This window comes from Mus pahari, chromosome X (assembly GCF_900095145.1).
Source record: "Mus pahari chromosome X, PAHARI_EIJ_v1.1, whole genome shotgun sequence".
Taxonomy (NCBI): Eukaryota; Metazoa; Chordata; class Mammalia; order Rodentia; family Muridae; genus Mus; species Mus pahari.
The window spans coordinates 88016916-88038724 of NC_034613.1; the positions used below are offsets into that span (position 1 = coordinate 88016916).

At 46.0% G+C, this 21809-nt stretch overlaps 1 protein-coding gene across 2 annotated transcripts in view; it reads left to right on the forward strand.

Annotated features, from left to right (window-relative positions):
- Nhsl2 (NHS like 2) overlaps nt 1-21809 on the forward strand; it is a 241599-nt gene that overhangs the window by 156871 nt on the left and 62919 nt on the right. Inside the window, exon 1 of one of the 2 annotated variants that reach the window (XM_029534025.1) lies at nt 11985-12466. The exons of the other annotated variant lie outside the window; for it this stretch is intronic. Coding sequence (XP_029389885.1) covers nt 12424-12466 — 43 coding nt within the window. The 5' untranslated portion in view covers nt 11985-12423. Of the gene's footprint in view, nt 1-11984; nt 12467-21809 lie in introns of those variants that run through there. 2 annotated transcript variants of the gene reach the window in all.

Consider the following 21809-nt stretch of genomic DNA (forward strand, 5'->3'; position numbering starts at 1 on the left):
GGAGGAGGAGGAGGAGGAGGAGGAGGAGGAGGAGGAGGAGGCGCGGCGCGGCGGCCGCGGTGGCTGCCAGTCCAGAACAGAATGATGGGCAACTCTCACCACAAGCAACCGAGGAGTAAGAGCCAAAGCAGCAGGATGCATTCAGCAACAGGTACTCTCTTTCCTTCCCTCCTTTTCCCCCCGGCCTTCTCTAGCCAGGGCCTCCCTGGCTCACAGGGCCCCCTGACCCTTGGTGTGACTTGCAGGGTCTGGCAGGGGGGCGGGGAGGAAGCCTGAGGGAGATGCGGGTGAACTCCCAGCTCCCCTGCTCTAGTGCTAGGCTGAATTGCATAAGTCTGGGCTCCCTGAGCAGGCGGGAGCTGGCTCCTTCGCCAGCAACTCTGTGCAGCCTCTGGAGGGTGGCTGGAGCACCAGCTACTGAAGTTTATTGCTAGCACAGTGCTTTCTCCCTGAAGCCATGCACTGCTTACCCTTCAGGAGTCTCCTTTGTTATTCAAACCTCCGGCTCTCCCAGCCCCCAGCCCCGCCCCACACGTGTACACCTACACCTCTCAGGGCTCCACCTCGGCTGCCGCCTGCTCAGAGTAAGCCAGATGAAGCTCTTTCTTGCTGTGTAATGCCCTGCCCCCCACCTCCCCGCCCCAGCCCTGCCTGAGCTCCTCTGGCTGCACGGACAGCTCCGAGTCTGTTGTCCTCCTACTTTCTATGTGCTCTTGCTTGCCCTCCGTGCCCCCCCCCAGAAGTGGACTCAAGGGTGCTGGCGTAGTTTTCCCCCAACAACTTCTTCCTAACCGCTCACAGTGTGGCGATTAGGGTCTGGAGACAACTTTTGGTAGCTTGCCTTTGTAAGGCACTGCAAGAGCTCTGTGCAAGGAAACAGCCACTCTTGTCCTATTCACACCAACTTAACTTTTATCCCCTTCCCCCTTTTGGAAATCTAGGCCTCAGACATTCCAGGAAAGTGCTCTACCAGTGAGCTGCATCTGCAACCCTCTTCTCTTGGCAGCACCCCATTTTTCTTCCCCCTCACAGAGTCCCAAGGGAGCTCAGAGTTCCCTCTGTGCCCATTTGGGGAGCTTTCATCCCACTATCCAGGTCAATGGGAAGGAAAGAGGAGATTGTGCCAAGTAGAAGTCAAGTTTGTTGTAGAAAGCAGCAGATGGGTCAGTGCCCTTCTGCAAGCATGCCATGTTCAGACACAGGATGCCACGCGTGTAAGGGTAGTTGTTCAAGGCTAGCCATAGTAGCAGCTCTAGAACAGGAGGAGCTCACAGCATGTTTTCGGGGAGCAGCTACAAGAAGGCCACCAGGGATGTGCTGATGAACCCTACTCCTGGGGACTGTTAGGAGGAATGTTGCTTTGGACTTCAGGGTGTGCAGAATTGGCTCCTTTGGTGGACTAAAGCAAGGCAAGATTCTGAGTATTGGAGTTTCTTTGTTTCCGAGTTTCTGAGAATACACTCTGTTAAGGCTACTATTAGTAGATAAGTGATCCAGCCACCTCTGCCTAGCATCTCCCTCTCTGCCATGGAGAAAGAAGGAGGCTCAGGACCTGCTGGCATAACCCGGTGATGCTTTGCACAGCTTTGTTCAGGACCTGGAGGAAAGCTTCCCACTTGCTGGTGTTGGAAATGTGCGCAGTTACTGGTGGTTGTTGTAGTTCTTAGCAGTTATTACCTCTTCCTAATGCTTGCCCCAACCCAGACGCGTCCTGGAGAGAGTGGCCATTAGCGAGGCCTCTGACAGCATGAGGAGGTTGTCTCATGACCACTTCTCCCTCCCTAACACCTTCCACCTCTTAACCTAGCATTATGCCTGCCCACTCTCTATCTCGACTGAGCCCCAGAAGCTTCCAGGAAAAACTCACTCCCACTGGGCAGGCCAAAAGAGTTAGGGTTCCATTACCCATCCATCGCTGTGTATACAGCCTCACAGGCTGGTCAAAGAGGGAGATAGAAACAAGCAACCAACTGTGTTCTCAGAGAAAAGCCGAGACCGTGCCTATGGGAAGTCCCTTCAATGACCAGGAAACATTTTTTTCCAGGGGAGAAAGCCTTCCTTCTTTCTCCCATCACTAAAGGCAAATGTCCCGTCCTCAGGATTCTGTCTTAGCCCTGCCTCTCCTCTCTCTTATCTGTCTGGGCTACCCTGGGGAAACCCCCTCTGTTGAATTGACCTCTGCACCTCTGTCTGCTGCCAAGACTAAACATAACCCTCTGCTCTTGCTCCAACCTAATGTCCCATGAAGTACTCCACACCCAGTGGAGCATAGCTTGCTCCATCCTTTTATCTTCTGCTCCTTTTTCTCCCTTCCTTCTAGGAACCCAAACTAAGAACCTAGGAGTGGGCCTCCATTCCACTCTCTCCTTGATCTCACACAGTTTTTATCTGTGCATCCAGCCAACCCTTTACCCAACAGTTATTTGTTGCTGAGGCTTCATCTGAGACGTAGCCCCTGCTCCTCTTGTCCGATGCCAGTTTCTAGAGCTGATTCCTGGCCTCTGCCTCTGACCTTCTAGCTCACCTACAGCCACCAGAGTGTTCTTCCCTGTTTTGTTCATGCCGCTTTGTTCATAGTGTTCATACGTTCTTCCTTTGAGTCCAAACCTTGCCGACTTGGGGTGGGGGTATCAAGACTGTCTCCCTGCTGCGGAGGGAGATCCCGAGTGGCCCTAGGATTCTCATAGAAGGTGGAGAGAAAACATCTTACCTTTTGGTTCTGTGTGTATTTTAATGCCTATTAGAAAAGTCTACACGGTGTATCTAACCCATAGTTTCTCATAGTTTTTGTTAGGGTAAGGTTAAGTGCCTTTAAAGTGAGACTCTGGATAAAATGATTAACAGTATACTCACTGCATAAAAAAGGCAAAAGTTGAGAAACTGGAAAAACAGTGCTTGAGCTCTGGGCAGGGGGTGGGGAGAGGGTTTCTGGGATAAAGTGTATGTTCCTCTAGTGATCTCCATTAGCTGGCCCTGCCTGCTTCACCAACCTCATCTGCTGTGAGTTCTCAACCTAAACTTGATGATACAGTCACATTGAATGGCTTCCTCTTTTCCAAAATCACCCATTCACCACTTCTGCGATTTTCTAAATGTGTTTTCCTCTGCCTGGGGCATATCTTCCATCCTCTGTCATGTTCTGGCAACTTCCTCTTTGTCCTTCAAAGCCCTCATCCAGTGTCATCTCTTCTCTGGAGAGTTCCTCATCTAGTCTCCTTCCTTCCTCACTCTTCTTTCTGCACATTTGATCTGGTCTTCAGAATCTTGCCAGTGCAGACACTGCTACTTGTGTAGTCTTTATTTTTGAAATGGAGTTTTACTTTGTAGTTCATGCTGATTTTGAATTCATTTTGCAGCCAAGACTGGTTATGGACCCTTGTTCTTTCTGCTTCAGCCTCCCCAGTGCTGAGATGAGAGGTGTATGCCACTACAACTTGGCGCTGGAGTTGCTGTTCGTTCATTTACTTAATACAGTGCTGGGGGTTCAACATGGGACCTTTTGCATACTAGGCAAGTGGCTGTACCCCTGAGGTCCACTCCTGGTGCTGTAATTGGCATTGCATGCTGAAATGCATTTCCAAGACTGCACACCTAGGAGGATGAGCCCAGGATTGGATCTCCTGGCTTTCTCGTCCACAAACCTGCAAGTCAGTTGCTTTTGTTCCTTGTATCTTTTGGTTGTAAACAGTACCAGATCCTTAGCGGGGACTCTTAGAAGCACTTGCAGGAAGTCATGAGAATGCACTATATGAAGCTAGTTTGGAAAGCCTTTTCAAAGTTGAAGTTGCTTTTCAAAGGGTGGGGGGAGAGTAATGATTGCAGAGCGGGGAAGGCTCCCAAGCTGGAGGCAGAAATGGGCCCTGCGTGTTTGAGAGAACACCAGGAGCAGCCACTAAGCTCTGCAGTTGGTACAACTGGATAAGGACAAGCAGCTGCCTGGTAGGAGAAGTAGGGCGGGGTGAGACAACAGCAGCATGCGGAAGCCTAACAGGACCTTACTTAGAACATGGGAGGCTGCTTTGAGGGGAGAAACCTTGTCTGCCAACTTCACATTCTGGAAATGATTTTCTCACCAGCTTTCAAGCCTGTCACTTCTTGAGCAAATGTTATTGTGTATGTGGTGTGGTAGTCAGTGTGTACTTATGGCCCTGTTGCTACATAGCATATGCATAGCTTTCCGTGTAGTGCCTTGCAGAGAAGGGAGAGGGACCTTGCATTTGCCGTACACCTATTACATGCTAACCTTCTACATCCAGTACTTAGCCCAGCAAACCACCGCCAGAGATGGATTATTGATGCCATGTTACAGATTAGGAAGTGAGAACCAGAGGGAGGGCTGCTCCACACTCTGATAACAAGGACGATGTAGAAGAAAAACTTGAGCTCAAGTCTGTGTGCCTTTGAAGCTTGAACGTATTATGGCATGTCATGTGCTTCTCAGCATCTTTGCTGTGGCAGGAGTTAGTAACCCTGGAGACTGGGTGCTGTGGAAGGAGGAGACCATGGCTCTGTTCTGGTAGGATGAGCAAATCTCTATAGCAACAAAGACTGCAATGCCCAGCTTGGTAGAAGTCCCACCATATGTCTGTTTGATAGCATGTTTGTATTGTTGGAATAATTGAACTCATGAGGCTCTGTGTTGAGTCCAGAAGCTAGAGCCGGGGATGCCTGAGCTATCACGAAAGTGAGCATCTTGGATGTAAGCCTAAATCAGTTGTTTAGAGAGGCTTCAGGTCCAGAGAAAACGGTTATCAAATTGGCTTCCAGCATCCCCTCCCGACAGGTGTGATGCTGTGAGCAAGGTGACCCACGTTTCAGGTTGAAAAATGAATGCACCGTTCCCTTGTTCTCTTCTCTGTACTGAAACCATATGAGGGGATCATTTGATTACATTTTCAGCACATTTGTATAGTTGACCTGGCCCTTTCGTATTCCCAAGTTTATTGAATTTGATAGCGTCCTTGCTATCCTTAAGATGGAAGTTAAATGACAGACACTTAGGAGGAAGTCAAGTTACACCTCCTCTGGGGGCCTTCTTCCTAAAGACATATTTCCCAACCAGACTTAATGATTCCAGGGAATGATTTCATTTAACGCATGGAATGAGTTAGAAGTCTAGGCCAGTGAACAAAAATATTTCTGAGCATTCCTTGCCTCCTATAACTGCAGAGAACCTTACAGCAGAGGTGTAGGTCCTAGAGGTCTGGACCCATCATAGTACAAACTTTGTATTACTTACTTTTACATATCTGTGACCAAAATACCAAGGGAAGAGTTCTTATAAAAGGGGAAAAAACTTCACAGTTTCAGAAGGCCCAATGTATGCTCTCACGTCAGAGTGTGGGGACAGAAGCATGTAGGGAGCAGTTCTCCACCCATGGGAGCCAGGATGAAGAGCATGAAGAAGGGACTGGGACCAAATAGAACCCTCCTCCCTAACCCCAGTAACCCTCCTCCTAAAGTTCCTACCACTTTACTAAATAGCACTACCAGCTATAGACAGAACAAAACTCATAAGCCTACCAAGGACATGGCATAATCAAACTATGACACCCACATTTCCTGGACCAAAAGTAGAAGGAAGCTAAAGAAAATGGTTTAAAAAAAAAAAACTAACAAAAAAGCATGGTGACCATCATAATGTCAAATTACAGGAAAAATTATTAAATTTAGAGTATCCAACTTCACTGAAATATGGTAGTTGGGTGAGAACTGATTAAATAAAAACTATTGAGCAGCATGAACAATGCTATTTAAAAAAAAATAAAAATAAAGCATAGGGGGAGAGGGAGAAATGTTATAATTATAACCCCAAGAATAAAAAATTAAAACTGTGGAACATAGAAATACAAAACCATCTCTGCATGGGGTCAAGAGTGGGAACAGAATGGCAAAGAAATGCAAACTTGACTGATGTGTGATGCAGGGTGTGTGAATCTTTCTTTAACTTAGATTTCCATTAATACTGTTACATGATTTGTGCAATGAATAATACAAGCCATTAACACACAGAGCAATCACACTGGCAAGTCACAAGGACAGACCAAATCATATTTTCCTGAGCCAGCATAAGCAACTAAAAGATGTCATACAAACTCGGGTGTCTTTTGAGATGGGACAGGGAGTGCGGCAGAATTAGTAAAGAGAGCCTAGGTTTGAATGGAAACCCAGGTCCTTATGTTGCATCTTTGAAGTAAGTCGTTTATTTCAGTCCTCATAGTTGTAGTTTCTTTACTGATAATGTAAAGATAAGAATAACACAACCAAGCGAGGTGGTAATGGTGAGCACCTTTAATCCTAGCACTTGGGAGGCAGAAGCAGGCAGATCTCTGTGAGTTCGAAGCCAACCTGGTCTATAAAGCAAGTTCCAAGACAGCTAAGGCCACACAGAGAAACCCTGTCTCAAAAGAAAAACAAAAACAAAATGAAACAACATACAAACAAACACCCACCTTACAGGGCTGTGGTCTTGTAAAGTATCAAATACTGAACAGTGTAAAGCAGTGTTTCCTCATCCTATAGGTCTTGATTCCTTTGGGTTTCAAATGAACCTTTCACAGGAGTCAAATATCAGAGATCTCCTGAATATCAGATATTTACATTATGATTCAGAGCAGTAGCAAAATTACAACTATGAAGTAGCAACAAAAATAATTTTATGGTTTGGGGTCACCACAACATGAGGAACTGTATTATAGGGTCACAGAGTTAGGAAGAACAAGAACCTCTGATGCAGCCTTGTGTGTGTGTGTGTGTGTGTGTGTGTGTGTGTGTGTGTGTGTGTGTGTGTGTNTGTGTGTGTGTATGTGTATGTATATTCCTTTCTATATCTATATAGAAAGAAAGAAAGAAAGAAAGAAAGAAAGAAAGAAAGAAAGAAAGAAAGAAAGAAAGAAAGAAAAAGAAAGTAAAGAAAATACAAATAGGAAAGAAAATAGGTGTTGGATTTTTTTGTGTGTGTGATTTTTTGAGACAGGGTTTCTCTGTGTAGCCCTGACTGTCCTGGAACTCACTTTATAGACCAGGCTGGCCTTGAACTCGGAAATCTGACTGCCTCTGCCTCCCAAGTGCTGGGATTTGGACATGTTTTAAATGTGTCACCTGAAGATGTGTGTGCTGGAAACCTGGGCCTCAGTGTGGCCATGCTGAGGTAAAGGAAGTGAGACCTGGAGGAAGATCCTTAGGTCCCTGCGAATGTGCCATTACAGGAGACTACCGTAGTTTTCTTGAGATCCCCCCCCCAATTAGACCCCATGAGAGCAAATTGTTATAAGATCAAGTCTGACCTTCAAATCTTTCAGACTTCCCGTCTCACCACATGGTCTAACCTTCTCTCTAATGAGACCTTTCTTTGGCCATGCTGTGATGCTGCTAAAGAGGCCTAACAGATGAGACCATCTAATCTTGGATTTCCAGCTTCCAAAATTGTAAGTTAAATAAACTGTCTTTTAAAAAAAAAATCAGTATCTGCCCTTTGGTACCCAAACCAGACTAATACAGCTACTGTTCCCACTGTGCTTCTCTATTGACCCCGAAGCTATTCTGGGCCCAATGCTGCTAGTGGTTTCAGATGGTGGGTTCTTTGTCTCCTGTGGTCATTGTGAGCACCACTGAAGTTTGACTGAGTAAGTGAAGCTTTATTCTTGAGAGAAAAGGAATCTGGAATATGTTACGGTGAGTTGTTTTTTTTTTTTCTTCCTTTCCTGAAATGCTTAAAATCTATGGAGAGAAGTTTAGAACTATTGCTGAAGGGCATAATGAATTGAAGACTTCCTCAGTCGATTGCATCCTGAACCAGACTTGATCAGTTCAGGATCTTGTGTCTCTAGGCAGGTGACTAAGTCCTCGGAGTTTTCATGGCCTCCCTGGCCAAGTGCATCCCTTGTAGGATAGTGGTAAGAATGAGACAGGGTGCTGCATCAAAAGCAGCTGTGGTGTAGCAAGCACTGTGTGTTTAAGACTCCCAGAGTAGAAAGGCTCTCCAGGGGTTTCCTGAGTTCTGTAAGGGAGTCTTGGAGAGGCACAGAGTGAGTATATGACCATGACTCTCTTATTTATTTATTTTAAAATGTTGTGCAGGTGTATATTATATGCTGAGCACACACCCCATACCTGCCCTTCCCTTTCTTTCCCTATCCCCCCCCCTGAGTTTGTCCCCTCCTTCCCTAGACAACTTCACTTCTGCATCCATTCAGTATAGATGTACATGGATTTCATGTGACTGTAAAAAATGTAGGAAGCACAAATGAGAGAAAACTGGATAAGTCTCTTTCTGAGACTGGCTTAACCTGCTTAATGTGATTACCTCCAGTTGCAACCATTTTTTCCCTACAAATTACATAACTGTGTTCTTCTTTATGGCTGAAAAAAACCACCAGCCATTGTGTCTATACAGCACATTTTCCTTCCCTCCTATAACTCAGTTGTTGTGGGCAGTGCTGCAATCCACATTGTTGTGTAAATATGTAACTTTAAATACCTGTGTTTGGCACTAGCGATGGAAGCCAGGGCTTGTGCATGCTGGGTGAACAGTCCTCGCTGAGCCCACCTCATGATCATCATCACAGTTTTGCACTGAAGTGTCTTCCATGGAAAAAAAAACAGATATTTTGTCTCTTACTATGTTGGAGCCCAGACATTTTATTTCATTTTGTTGTGTTTATTGAAGAACAGGGAAATCCAGATATTTTAATAAAAATGAGGTATACAGTTGAAACCTATTCATCTTCCATAAACCTTTCATTTCTAAAGACTCACAGAACCGAGGTGACATTGCCAAGGTCACTCAGCTACAGATGTTAAAATGGGCAACAGTTCAGCTACTCTCTTACCGCTGCTGCCCCTGCATCATGGGAGTTGTCCTTTTGACCTCTGGGAGCAGCTGAACTGTTGCAGATACCTTGGGTCACACGGCCATGGCATGTAACCATAATGTGTCCACATGGGAGAAACTAGACAGGGCTCTCACACTGAAAAGATGGTACTTGAGATGATAATCAGTTCTCTGGTGGGAGATCTTGCATGCTGATAGGTCAGCTCTTGGTCACCCTCAGGCAGTATCTCCAAATGATTTGGGCTGGTTCAGCCTCCTAAGTGCCAGATTTCTTATTTCAGAAGTTAGTCTCCTGCCCAGTTCTTCATGAACACAGATGGTGGGATGTGGGGTCCTAAGCATATTTTGCTCCCTGTCACATAGAGTCCTGTTCCCGATATTGGCGAGGATGTCACAGAGCCATTTCTGGAAATTCCTTATAGGGTTAGAACAGGGGTAAGCCATGCTATTGACAACTCTTAAAGCTTGTCTCAGAGAGGATGTGCTGTCACCTTGACCACACTGGAAGGGAGAGACGACCACCATCCAGCACCCTTCACAGTGCTTTGACTTTGTGTGAGTAGGCCATCATTCTTGCTGAAGACATTTGGGTGTTGGAGAACCTGTTCCTGCTTCTGAGTTCTGGCTCAGGGATTTCTGGCTCCCCGGCCATTTTTCCCCGGTGCCTGTGTTCTCACCTCATGTCTGTACACTGCTGCTCCCACCCTCTCCCCTGCCAGACTCTTGACTTTGAGTCTGACGTTAGTTCTCACCTCTTCTCTAGAGACATCAGGGCCTGACCTGGGAGACAGGGGCTGTGTCCAGGGCAAGGCACAAAGTTTCAAAAGTTGAGGTCTATTTGTGTGCCAACCCAAAGGACAATTGTAATCCACAGAACCCAAAGTCATACTGCTGGATCTGGGGATGAAGGTGGCTTCATTCCCACCATTATCAGGATTCCAACCCCCCAAGACAAAGTCTGTGTTACAGAAACTTGCACACACCATTTTCCTAGCCAAGGGACAACAGTTTATCCTAACACCAGTCAAATTCTAAGCAGAGGTGGAGTGAGGGGAGCAAAATGTAAATATTGACCGGATTTTAGTCCTTAGCGTCTTCAAGTGTTCAACAATATCTCTCTGGCTACAGGGGATGGTGACTAATGTCACAGCAACAGCAGTCAGTTGCATCCCAGGAGGACCTGGCGTGAGAAACAGCTGTAGCAGGGGAGGAAGATGATAAAGTAAGGCTTGTGCAAGGCAGGTCAGAGGTCACAGGCAGTGGGAGCCAAGAGTGAGGCCAACAGCTGAACCTTGTGTAGAGGGTTCGAGTGTAGATGAGATATGTTCCTAGGAAGAGCCTCGGGAAACATAGGCAAGCAACTGGAAGGGTCTGTACTGAGCCAGACAGTATTTTGCAGATATTAGTTCAGTCCACACAATACCCGTATAGTATGTGTGCTTTTATTGTCTTGAAAGGGGGAATTATAGATTTGAAAATGTGCTTTGTGTACCTTCTATAGAGGCCTACAGAAGTTAATGTGTCCAAGAGCACATAGACAGTAAAGGAAGAAGCTGAGAATGTGGGCCTGGATGGAGGGGCTTCCAAGTCTGTCCTTCTATAAAAATCTGCCCATGTGAGGGAAGTAAGATGCCCACCCCAGCTTTGCCCTCTGAGATGGCTACACGTTAACATTGGATTTCAGCATCTCCCAAGAATTCCCCTAGCTGGACTTAGGGACACAGCCTGTCATCCCAGCACTTAGAAGGATAATGAACTTGAAGTCAGCTTTGACTACATAAGACACTGTCTGGGGAAGAAAAACTGTTGTGTGATGGTTCTCCACCTGGGGAGGTTTCAAACCACTGAGGGGCTCCACCCTTCAGAAGACTTGGTCTTATTGCTCTCATATAAAGCACAGCCTGCAGGGAGTATGAAAAGGGTAGACCAGCAGGCTTCACAGAAACACCTCAACCATTCCTGCCAAGCACCTGACACATACTCTGCAATTGGGCCTGTCTCTCTACCTGTGGCTGTAGCTTTTTCCTCTCTAGCAACAGCCAGATTTCCTGAGAGGTATACCCAATACTCTTCCCTTTCCTTCTTTAACCCACTGTAGTGTGGCCTCTACATTACAAAATCCACCTTTGCCAAGTTCCCCGCCTCAGTGCTGCTGAAGTGACTATCACCAGCCGATGCTACTCTTAAATGTGGTCCTTTAGTCTTTTTAAACCATGGCTTTTTAAAAAACCATGTGATAGAAATCGACCCTGAATGTAGGAGCCCCAGAAACTGCTGCTCCTATGCTGAGTTGAAAAATCTTAATACAGGTGATTTTCACACACCCACCCCAACCCTCAAACTGCATTCCCATCTCGGTGTCCCTGGCAGAAACGGATGAGAACCCAGCTCATGCTGGGTCTCCTCCCACACTGTGGGCAAGAACCAGTCATGCATCTCCTCTGATTAGAAAATGGTTAGTGGGGCGCAGGCCCAATCCCTGGCCCATACTCATTTCAGCAGTAGAGCCATTTAGCTATTTAGTACTGGGGAACAAAGGAGTCCATTTGTAATTGGCTCCTGGCCCACATGTCTTGTGTTTTTTTTTGTGTCCTTGTCTTCTAAGTGTACAGAAATAAATTTGAACAAGTTGTGTTTTCAGTACTTTAAAGCCAGTGACTCTTTCATGCTTTGTGCCCCAGGAAATAGGCCTTGCTAGAATCTGTGATCTGCTGTGTGATGGAGGTAGAACTGATGAAGAAGGATAGCAATCAGTCTTCTCCCGATGCCACAGAGAGTGGGACTGGATTCCAAGTCCCGTTGTCCTTTCACAGAGTACCTTAGGAGAGCCCCTGTCTCTAGCTGGGGTTCACTCACTCCCCTCCCTTTACCTGGGACCTATTATCTAGCTCTGTGCTTGGTGAGGATGCTCTACATTGCAGGGTCCTTGCTAAGAGCTGGCGAAACTGAATTGAGTTACACCCAGCTATAGTTTACAGGCTTGTTCCAAGCCAAGAGGGAAAGCGGGTGTGCTTGAGAGACTTGCAAAAAACAGGGCCTATCTCTGTGCACGTCTCTCCTCTGGGAAGGAAGGGGCCTGCATGGTGACAATAGGCCAGGGAGCTGACTCAGACAGCCAGTTCCTGTTCATTTCCCCTCTCAGCAGGACAGCCACTGAGCGGGAGGTCAGCCCTCCATGAGGCTGGGACTCAGCCTCAGGCTGAGAGCTGAGATCCTTACCTAGAGAAAGATAAACCTAACTCACAGACAGCTCCCCTCACTGTCCATCAGCTGTGACTGGGGTGAACAGGACCACTAAGGTGGAGAGCCAGGGGTTTGAAAAAAGAAAGGTGAAAGTCCCATTTTGAATCCAGGATTGCCTTTCCTGGACTGGACTGGACTGCCCAGGAACTTCTCTGAGCAATGTGATTGATAGGGCCGAACTGGCACAGCCAGCGTGCTAAGGACGTGACCCTGGGTGTTCTACTGAGGAACCTAGGGACAGGTTTGGAATAAGGTAGAGCCCCTGGGCTCTGGGCTCCCAGAGTGAGCCTGGCACACATTTCTCTGCTGTGTGAGGATTGGCTGGAAGTGGGTATCCACACCACAGGATGGAGAGAGGCGAGTCTCTTACCCTCTTCTGGAGCCGGGGAGGTGAGTTGTTGGGAAAAGAGGGGAGCTCGTGGCCGACTGGGAGCTGAGAAGGAAGGGAGGGAGACCCCTTAGTTCTAGAGGTGTGCAGGGAGGGGCAGGAGGAAGACTTGGAAGGGATGCTATAAAGCGGTTTTGAAATCGGGTGGTTCTGGATATATAAAGGGTGGATGTAATCACATCCTAACCCCAATAACTTGGGAACTTAAGAGATTGTAAAAGTGACTGAGGAAGTGTGTGTGTGTGTGTGTGTGTGTGTGTGTGTGTGTGTGTGTACATATCTCCTAGCTTCTTTGAGTCAACATAATGTAGATTCTTTCAGTTTAATCTCAGTCAATTTAGGGGCTTACTCTTATCTCTAGGACTTCCACTGAAATGCCATATTTGCTTTTCCATGGCATGGTCACTGGGAGAGGCAGGTAAAAGGGTGCTCGTGACTGGTCGTTTCCACATGTGCTTCCTAGTGCTGTCTAGACTCGGTTCAAGCCAGCCCTCCTGGCAGTAAGATAAGTGCAGGGTCCTGGGTCACACAGGGAACTTTGTCTGACTGCTGCAAGGAGAACCAGTCAGGATGGGGAATGTAACGTGGCAGATCTGAGTCTTGAAACATCTGGGAAGCTGCTGGGGTTTTGGTGGCAGCTGGCAGGACAGACCGCGAGTGAGTCTATGGGGTGCCTCTGGGGCTCTCGTCAGTCCTTTGTAGCTGGAGTGGGCTCAAAAAGTATTTATGAGCTCTTAAAATGATTAGAAAAGCAGAGAGATGCAATTTTTATAAAAAGTAATGTGACGACCATGTTACAGGCTGGCATGGAGAGGAATCGGAGGAAAGTGGTATTTGGTCTTCAGGTCCTTAAGGGGTTTGTCAGAGGGTGAAGTGACCAGATGGGGGTCTCTGTAAAGTCTCCCATGTCACAATTGGGGCCTGTAGACGAGGAGGGATTTCCTAATAGTCTCTGCATAGACAGATTGGACAGCCTAGAGGAGCAAAAGTTCAGCACCCTTGGAGGGATTGTCTTCTCCCCAGTCAGAGTGGGATCCTTTGATGGGAAGCAGGCCTGGCCTCCCTCTTCTGCAGGAAGGAGACAGAAGGAGGGGCAGCTGTCACCTGGGATGTAGGCCTGGCCCAACCCTGCAGTTGCCTCCCCACCCCCCTCCACTGCTGCTCCTTTCTGTTGCAGCCCCCTCATTTCCCTCCCTCACACTGGGCTCCTGCTTCCACTCTCCATCACTTCCACCCCCCACTCTGCAGCCAAGGGTGTCTTTTCAAACAAACCAGACCCTGCTGCTCAAAATCCTCCAACTGCCTCCCCTCACCCCCTGCCGAAAGTCCCCATTTCTTTTTTTTTTTTTTCTTCTCTATTGGCTCCTTTCTCTAAAAACAGAACAGAGATAAGATTATTTCTCACTCTAATACCGCTCTGACATTTCATAAATCTATGTCCTAGACAACTGGAAAGGGCTATATTTAACCTTGCATCTTGTAGCTTTTAATGGAGGGACTTGCTGAAGGCACGAGACCTAAGGCTTGTCTTTATTCTCTGCTAGCCTAGCCAGCAACCTGAAAGGCCAGAGTAGCCCTACTTTCTAGTAACATGACCCTTTCTCCATCCTCAATCATCCACCATCCCCTCTGTCCAGAACTGGAGAAGGTCCCTGCCCCACCTTCTAGAGTGTGTCCTCGGCTTTTGTGCCTGCAGGTGCTCTCATTGACCACATAGTCTAAGTGGGGCAGCTGGTGAGCATGGGCTAGAACAGCCTAGAGGTATGGACTGGGATGGGAGCTGGGCTAGGAAACAGAGCCAGGAGAGAAGGACATATGTTGTCATGGGTCTGGTTGTGCCACAGACTGGGAGGAGAAACGATGCTAAGTAAGGTGGTAGCAGGAGCATTGTGTATATTGGCTAATGTGACCGTCACAACAGTCCTGTGAAATAGGTCCAATGAGAAGACTTGGACTAAGAGGAATTAAGTGACGTGTCCAAAGTCATATCTGTTGAGAAAATGACAGCTGGGGTCACAAAGTCTACTTACTTTACCCTGACCCAGGATATCCCTGATTGAATTGGTTCTGCCCTTTGGAGCAGTCCTTGGGGTCGCTCCCTGCTAGAGCCCTTGGCAGACTCTGGCTACACTGCCAGGCATCCTGGCCCAGGCCCACCTCAATTCCTGCCCCAAGCCAAATTGTCCAGCCTGGTATTTCGGTTTTCTTGTTGTTGTTTCATGGTTATTTTGTTTTGTTTTGTTGGGAAAGACTCTTACAGTATAATCCAGTTTGGCCTCAAACCTGAGGATCTCCTGTCTCAGCCTCTGGAGTGCTGGGGTTGCAAGTGTGTGGCAGCTTCTCTGCTCTTGGGTCTTAGGGACACTTTTTCTGGTACTGTTCTCATCTGCCTTGTTGATAAGAGCTTCTTGGACCACTACTAAAGCAGTACACCATACTCCATTTCTCCATAGCTGCTGTTGATATTGCCAACGCTAATGCTTTCTGTGGCCTGGGACAAATTTGGTTTCCCATTTTGTGTCAGTTTCTTCAGCTGCAATGTGGGGTGCAGGAAATTCTCTAAAGGCACCTGCAGTTGTCTGAATCCAGGGTGCCAAGGGTCCTGTCCCCTGGCCAGCCCCACCCCTGCTGCCTTCTTAGTGGTATTGGGATAAAGCTCTCCACAGCTGTAGGTTTTGAAATCTTTGCTGAGCCAAGTGATTGCTCCGGAGCCAATCCACAAAACGACAGCTCAGTGACAACAGCCACATGTGCAGCCTCTTTTCTTGTTTACCAACTTTTCACAGTGGGCAGTGTGTGTGGTGGTGGTGGTGGGGCAGGCTTCCCAGGCGATTTTCATGGTACACCATACTGCTGCAAAGAACACTGAATTACATGGTGAGAAAATGATTCTCTCTCCCACTTTCTGATTACCTTAAGGAGAAAGTCTCAGTGTGGTACTATTCTTCAACCTCTATAATGCTTGCTAATCTTCTGCTCTAACAAAGCTAGACCTGCCTCAGGCTCAAATGCAGGGACAGGCGACAGCATCTACTTGGAATTTTAATTACTGCGCTCTGTTTCGATTGCATTTCTTTTTACAGTTGCTTTCTAATTATGGCAAGTGATACTTCTTTGTTTTCTGTTTTTGTGTTGCTTGCTTCTATGTTTGTTAAGGGCAATACTGGGGATCAACGATGTAGAGCCTAACCTATGGGTGTAATCCATCAGCGAGATCCATTTCCAGCCCTTGGCTCTTAGCATTGTTCTGGGAGGCTGCCATTTAAAAATTATTTCAATATAATTTTATCATTATTATTTTATAATTTTTTGAGCATAGAGAAGGTAGACTTATCAACTAAAATCAGAAAAAGAGTCCTTAAGCGTGGGAGGGGTTGCAAGAGAGAAATACTGTATTTGTTTTGTTTTGTTTTGTTTTGTTTTTGAGACAGAATCTCATAATGTAGCCCTGACTGGCCTGTAACTTGCTGTGATGTAGACCAGGCTGGCCTCATATTCACAAAGACACACACACACACACACACACACACACACACACAAACACACACAAACATACCTTCCGAGGTGAGGATTGAAGGTATGCATCACTACACTCTGTTACCCTATTTAATTTTGAGGCAATTTTTTTTTTTTTTTTTTTTTGGTTTTTCTGAGACAGGATTTCTCTGTGTAGCCCTGGCTGTCCTGGAACTCACTCTGTAGACCAGGATGGCCTCGAACTCAGAAATCTGCCTGCCTCTGCCTCCCAAGTGCTGGGATTNAAGGGGTACGCCACCACTGCCCAGCTTTTGAGGCAGTTTTATCTCTATCAGGTTGGATTTGAACTTGCTATGTAGACAAGGATGACCTTGAACTCCTGATCCTCCTGCCTCTCCTGAGTTCTAGATTTTGTGTACTACCATACCCAGCTCTGTGTGTGTGTGTGTGTGTGTGTGTGTGTGTGTGTGTGTAAATATATACATCTATAATTCTAGCTCAGAAGGCAGAGACAGGGACCACAGAGCAAGCTAGTTAGTTGGTATCCATATTGGATTTGGGTTTGATTGAGAGACTCTGCCACAACAAATAAAGTAGAAAATTGACCAATGATAATTCTTCACATTGACCTCAAGTCTGTGTGTGTGTGTGTGTGTGTGTGTATGTGCATGCATGTGCATATATGTATATGTGTGTGTGTATACACAGACACACATGTAAACAAAAACAAGGAAAAACATTAAAAAAATTTTTTTCAGCCAGATGTGCTGGCACATGCCTTTAATCCCAGTATTCAGGAGGCAGAGGCAGGCAGATTGGAGTTAGCGGTCAGCCTGGTCTACAGAGCAAGTTCCAGGACAGCCAAGAATATATAGAAATGCTAAATAAGAAAAAAAGGAAGGAAGGAAGGAAGGAAGGAAGGAAGGAAGGAAGGAAGGAAGGAAGGAAGGAATATAAATGAAAACATAAATAAACAAAATACATTTTTAAAAGTTTTCAAAACTACAAAAACATTTAGAGGAAAAAGACGAAGTAAATAGAACCACTGATCCCAAACCCTGTGGGAATGGAAACAAAATGGCTGCAGCTTGACCCGCACAGGAATGCGCTATTCATTCCACCGGCATCTCTGGAGTGCCAGCCATAGAAGGCTTTGCATGGCTTTCCTCTGCTCTCTTGGCCTTTATTGTTCTACTCCCTCTAATTAATCCTAGAAACTTTTGTGCATCCTAGCTTGTGGTTCCCTGTCTGAAACGTCTCTCACACAGCCCTGTCCTTCTATCAAACCTCCGCTCATCGTCCAAGACTCAGTTTGAGCAGCTCTTCCTCTAGGACGCCCTTCTTCTGAACACCCAGGTTGAGTTCTGCTCCCAGGCACGCACACATCTCTACTGCTGCCTTTCTCACATCGATGGACTCATTTGTTTGCAGACCTGAGTCTCCTGCCCTTTGGCTTCCAAAAACATTTTCTAAGGAAAACTTGGAGGGTGGGGCGAGGATAAAAATGTAACTGCAAGTGAAGCCTGTGACAGTGACTGGACCCTGGGGACTGTCCGGCTCCTGGGATCATTTGGACTGGAGACTTCCCAGATTCAGAGCCAATACTCACACAGGCCACAGATTCAGTCTAGGGAATGTCTTTGAAGGGCTGTTACAGGTTATGTATATGAAGATTATTGGAGTATCTTTGGGAATTGCCATCTGAAGTCAAAAGGAAAGTAGAAATGGTTTAAGGAAGAAGTGGGTTGGGATACATTTAATGACAGTCTCAACCAACTACTTGGGGACTCTGGTGCTGAGGTGGCCTGTCACAGGTGTTCCAAGTTTGGGGGAATCATTCCTTAGGTGCAAGCTGTTCCTGCAGATGAAGAAGATAGGGAGTAGCTTTGGGCCTGGCACCTCTCTCTGAAGAGGGGACCCTTGCAATTCCCGGCAGCACTATCAACTTAAATTAGTCTTGTTGACCAAGGGAATAAGATGCAGTTGTGAAGGGGAATCTGAAGGGTGCATCACAGTGTCTACCACAGAGATCTGGTCAGGGCCCCTGGGGCTGTAGTCCTGGGGTAACAGTAAAAAGGAAATGACAGTAGTTTTGAGGATAGACTGGCGAAGCCTGGAGGTGCACTCCATTATCCCAATTACTGGAGAGGAAGCAGGAGGGTCACAAATACTGAACCAGTCAGGGCCACAGAGTGAGTTCAAGTCCAGCCTGGACCATTTAGCAAGACCCCCGACTCAGATGTAACAAGTAGAAAATGGCCAGGGATGTAGCTCAGTGATAGAGCACTTGGCTACCATGTATGGCATGAGGAGGCACTGGATGGTCAATCCCCATTACCAAAATCACCTCTCCCACAATAACAAAGCCACGTGGTAACAGGGCCTTGAAACCCTGGGTATGCTATTCCAGTCCCTGTGCTTAGAGGACATAGAGACGAGAAAGTCACAAGGAGTTTCTGGTATAATTGGGGCAGAAAATATTTAAAGGGACTATTGAGAGCAATGTGCAAAGTGTTCCCCCTGTGATGTGTACCAAAAGACCAGGCTGTCTTAACACTTTGTTCTTGCTTCTCTCCTGGAGACCTTATTATCTGGGTCTTCCCATAAAGCATGATTATTGGCCTCAATCTAAACAGGTGAAAAATGAGAGCCAGAGATTTGCTTCAGTCTTCCCTGCAGGTCAGATCTCCCCCACCCCCAACCCCCCCAAGCTGGGACGCCTCCAGCACAGTGTGCTGTCACAGCCTGTGCCCTCTCCCCAGCACCACCTGCCCCCTCAAAGACACATACAGCCCTCTGCAGTTTGCAAAGTGCTTATTACATATATTTTATCTTGACACAAGCCTGCAAGATAGCAAAATAACGGTGTCAGAAGAAAGCAGATTTCTACCTTTGTTTTCTTAACCTGCCTGATACGCAGTTCAGAAATAGATATATTCCCATCGTATTTCTGTCAGAGACATTCTTCTTTATTCTGCTTTTCTTTTGCCTGCACGTTCTTAACCACCTGTGAAATTCTTCCATTGCATTCATCTGTTCTTCCATATCTTGCCTCAAAAGTGAGAAAATTGTCATCAAAATCAAGTTACTTCCTTTTAAGCTGTGAGGGGAGAAATAGAGGTTTCATAATTTTTTCAGCCTTTTCCAAAAGCAGATGTTCTCAGTTTGAAACATGAAAAATATATGAGATGGAGACTACATCTGGTTTTATGTGTGATTAGGACTCTGTGAGAGCTTTCTTTCTTTTTTTCTTAAATAATCTTTTTTACATTTTTCTATTTGACAAGTGTTGGGGATGCCATGATGTGCATGTGATAGACAGAGGGCAGATTGTGACTGTCTCTTCTCTCCTTCCATTGTGTGGCCTCTAAGGACCAAACTCAGCTCATCAAGCTTGCTTACCTTTTCTCACTGAACCATCTCACCTGCCCAGGACAGCTTTCTTGTTGAACAAGTGGTACTACACTTAGAGGCCACCAAAAAGCCCTGTTTGGGGGGCTGGGGCTCCCTCAGTTTCTTCCTCAGCACCCCTTGCCCGTGCTTTCTTTCCTTTTGCAGCCGGCTTCTTCTTCAGACCCCAGGCCAAATCTATTTCTTTCTCTTCAGTCCCTGTCGAAAAGATTCCTCAGATGTTCTGTCTTCTCCCATCAAATGCCAGTGAGCACACATTTTGAGATTAAAAATAAGAGAGAAAATTCATCCATCTCTTCCAGTGGGTTTTATTGTAGTGGACCTGGTCTCGGGGTTTATCTAAAGCAAAGCTTTCCTTTAGGGTTTTCATAGCAGACAACCACACTAGCGGCAATTCCGTGTTCACAGAAGAAAAGCCTTCAGACATTCTCAGCAGAAACAAATGCACACATTCTGTGGCCCTGCCTGATTTTCACATGACTTCATTTCCCATCACTGTCACAGGACCCTAATTTAAATTTCCTTTCTCTTTGGAATTACCAAAATACTCTGCTGGCCTCTCAGTTAAGCAGGGTGGAGGGTTCATTTCCTTCACTTCCTTGTAGGGAGCATGCAGTAAGTAATGGGGGCCAAGGTGGAGATCAAGGGTCAGCGTTTGGTTTTAAAGATTAGCAAAGTCAACAAATGATCTTTATCAAAGTGTAATTTTCAAAGAGTTAAAACATGAACTCATTCAAAAATATATTGAGGTCTGATGTTGAAGATTTCTTTAACTTACTAATGAAGGAACCAGCATCATGGTGAAGCTGGTTTGAAAAGCTACATAAGGGCTGGGGAGATGATGCAGTGGATAAGGTACTTATCATGCAAGTGTGAGGACTTGAGTTCAAATCCCCAGCACACACACAAATGCCTGGTAGGTGTAGCAGCCTATCTGGAATCCCCAGAGCAAGCTGACTAGCTAGGCTAGAAAAATTGTTAAGCTCTAGGTTCAGGAAGAGACTCTGCCTCAATAGGAAAAGTGCAGGGAGATCAAAGAAGACTCCTCTGGCTTCCACACGCATGCATACACATATGAACGTAGCCCCACACACATACACATGCAAAAAAAAAAGAGGATGAGAAATACATGAGAGTTAAACATAGAATTACCTCAAAAAGAGACTGGCATGATGGCTCAGTGGTTAAGAACATTTGATGTTCTTGCAGAAGATCAATTCCCCAACACCCACACCATGGTTTACAGCCATCTGTAACTCCAGTTCCAGGGGATCCAATTGCTCTTCTGGCCTCTCTGGGCACTGCACACAAGTGATACACAGATATACTCGCAGGCAAAACACCCATATATTTATTTTTTTTCTTCAAGAATTATCTCAAAAAGTTCATAATTACCATGCAACCTCTTACAGCCTACTCCAAGGAACTGAAAACACTTGAACAGATATCCATACATGAATGTTCATGGCAGCAGTATTCATAATGGAAAGTTCAAACTAACCCAGATGGTTATCAGTGGGTGAAGAGAGAAATAAAATACTGTACTCAATGTAGGAAATGGACTATTTGACCACAAAATGAAGTTCGAATACATGCTATGATTAAGTCCTGACATGACCCTAACTGAACAAAGCAAAACACAAAGAACAAATTTTGTGTAATCCTATTTACATGAAGTATCTTGAATAGGCAAATTCATAGGGGTAGAAAGTAGATTAGAAATTACCAGGGCCTAGGAGAAGGTAAGCAATGGAAAATGACTGCTCCTTTCAAACACAGATGTTTGGTGTGTGTGTGTGTGTGTGTGTGTGTGTGTGTGTGTGTGTGTGTGTGTAAGTCAGGAAACAACTTGAGGGCTCAGTTCTCTCCTTCCTTTACTGTGGGTTTCAGGATCAATGGAGGTTATTAGGCTTGGAGCAGGAGCCTTTACCCACTGGGTAAACTCCTAGACTTGGAAACTCTTGCTTGATAGATATGTAGTTTCCATCTGAGATGATGAAAAATTATGTATGGTTAGTACTGGCCACTTTACAGCATTGTGAATATAATTAATTATTGTGAATTTAATTTACATTGGCTTCTTATAAACACTTTTAAAAGGTGGGTGGCTAGAGAGATGATGGCTCAGCAGTTAAGAGAGCATACTGCTCTTGCAGAGGACCTGAGGTGATTCCCAGCTCCAGAGGGATATGACACCTCTGGCCTCCATGGACACCTACCTGCACTCATATGCACAGACACACATACAGAGCCCACATGATGGTTCACAACTACACATAAATCCAATTCCAAGGGATCCGATATGTCCTCTGATTGCTTAAGGTACCAAGTACACATGTGGAACACATACATATATGCAGGCAAAGCATTCACAGAAGAAGAAGAAGAAGAAGAAGAAGAAGAAGAAGAAGAAGAAGAAGAAGAAGAAGAAGAAGAAGAAGAAGAAGAAGAGGAGGA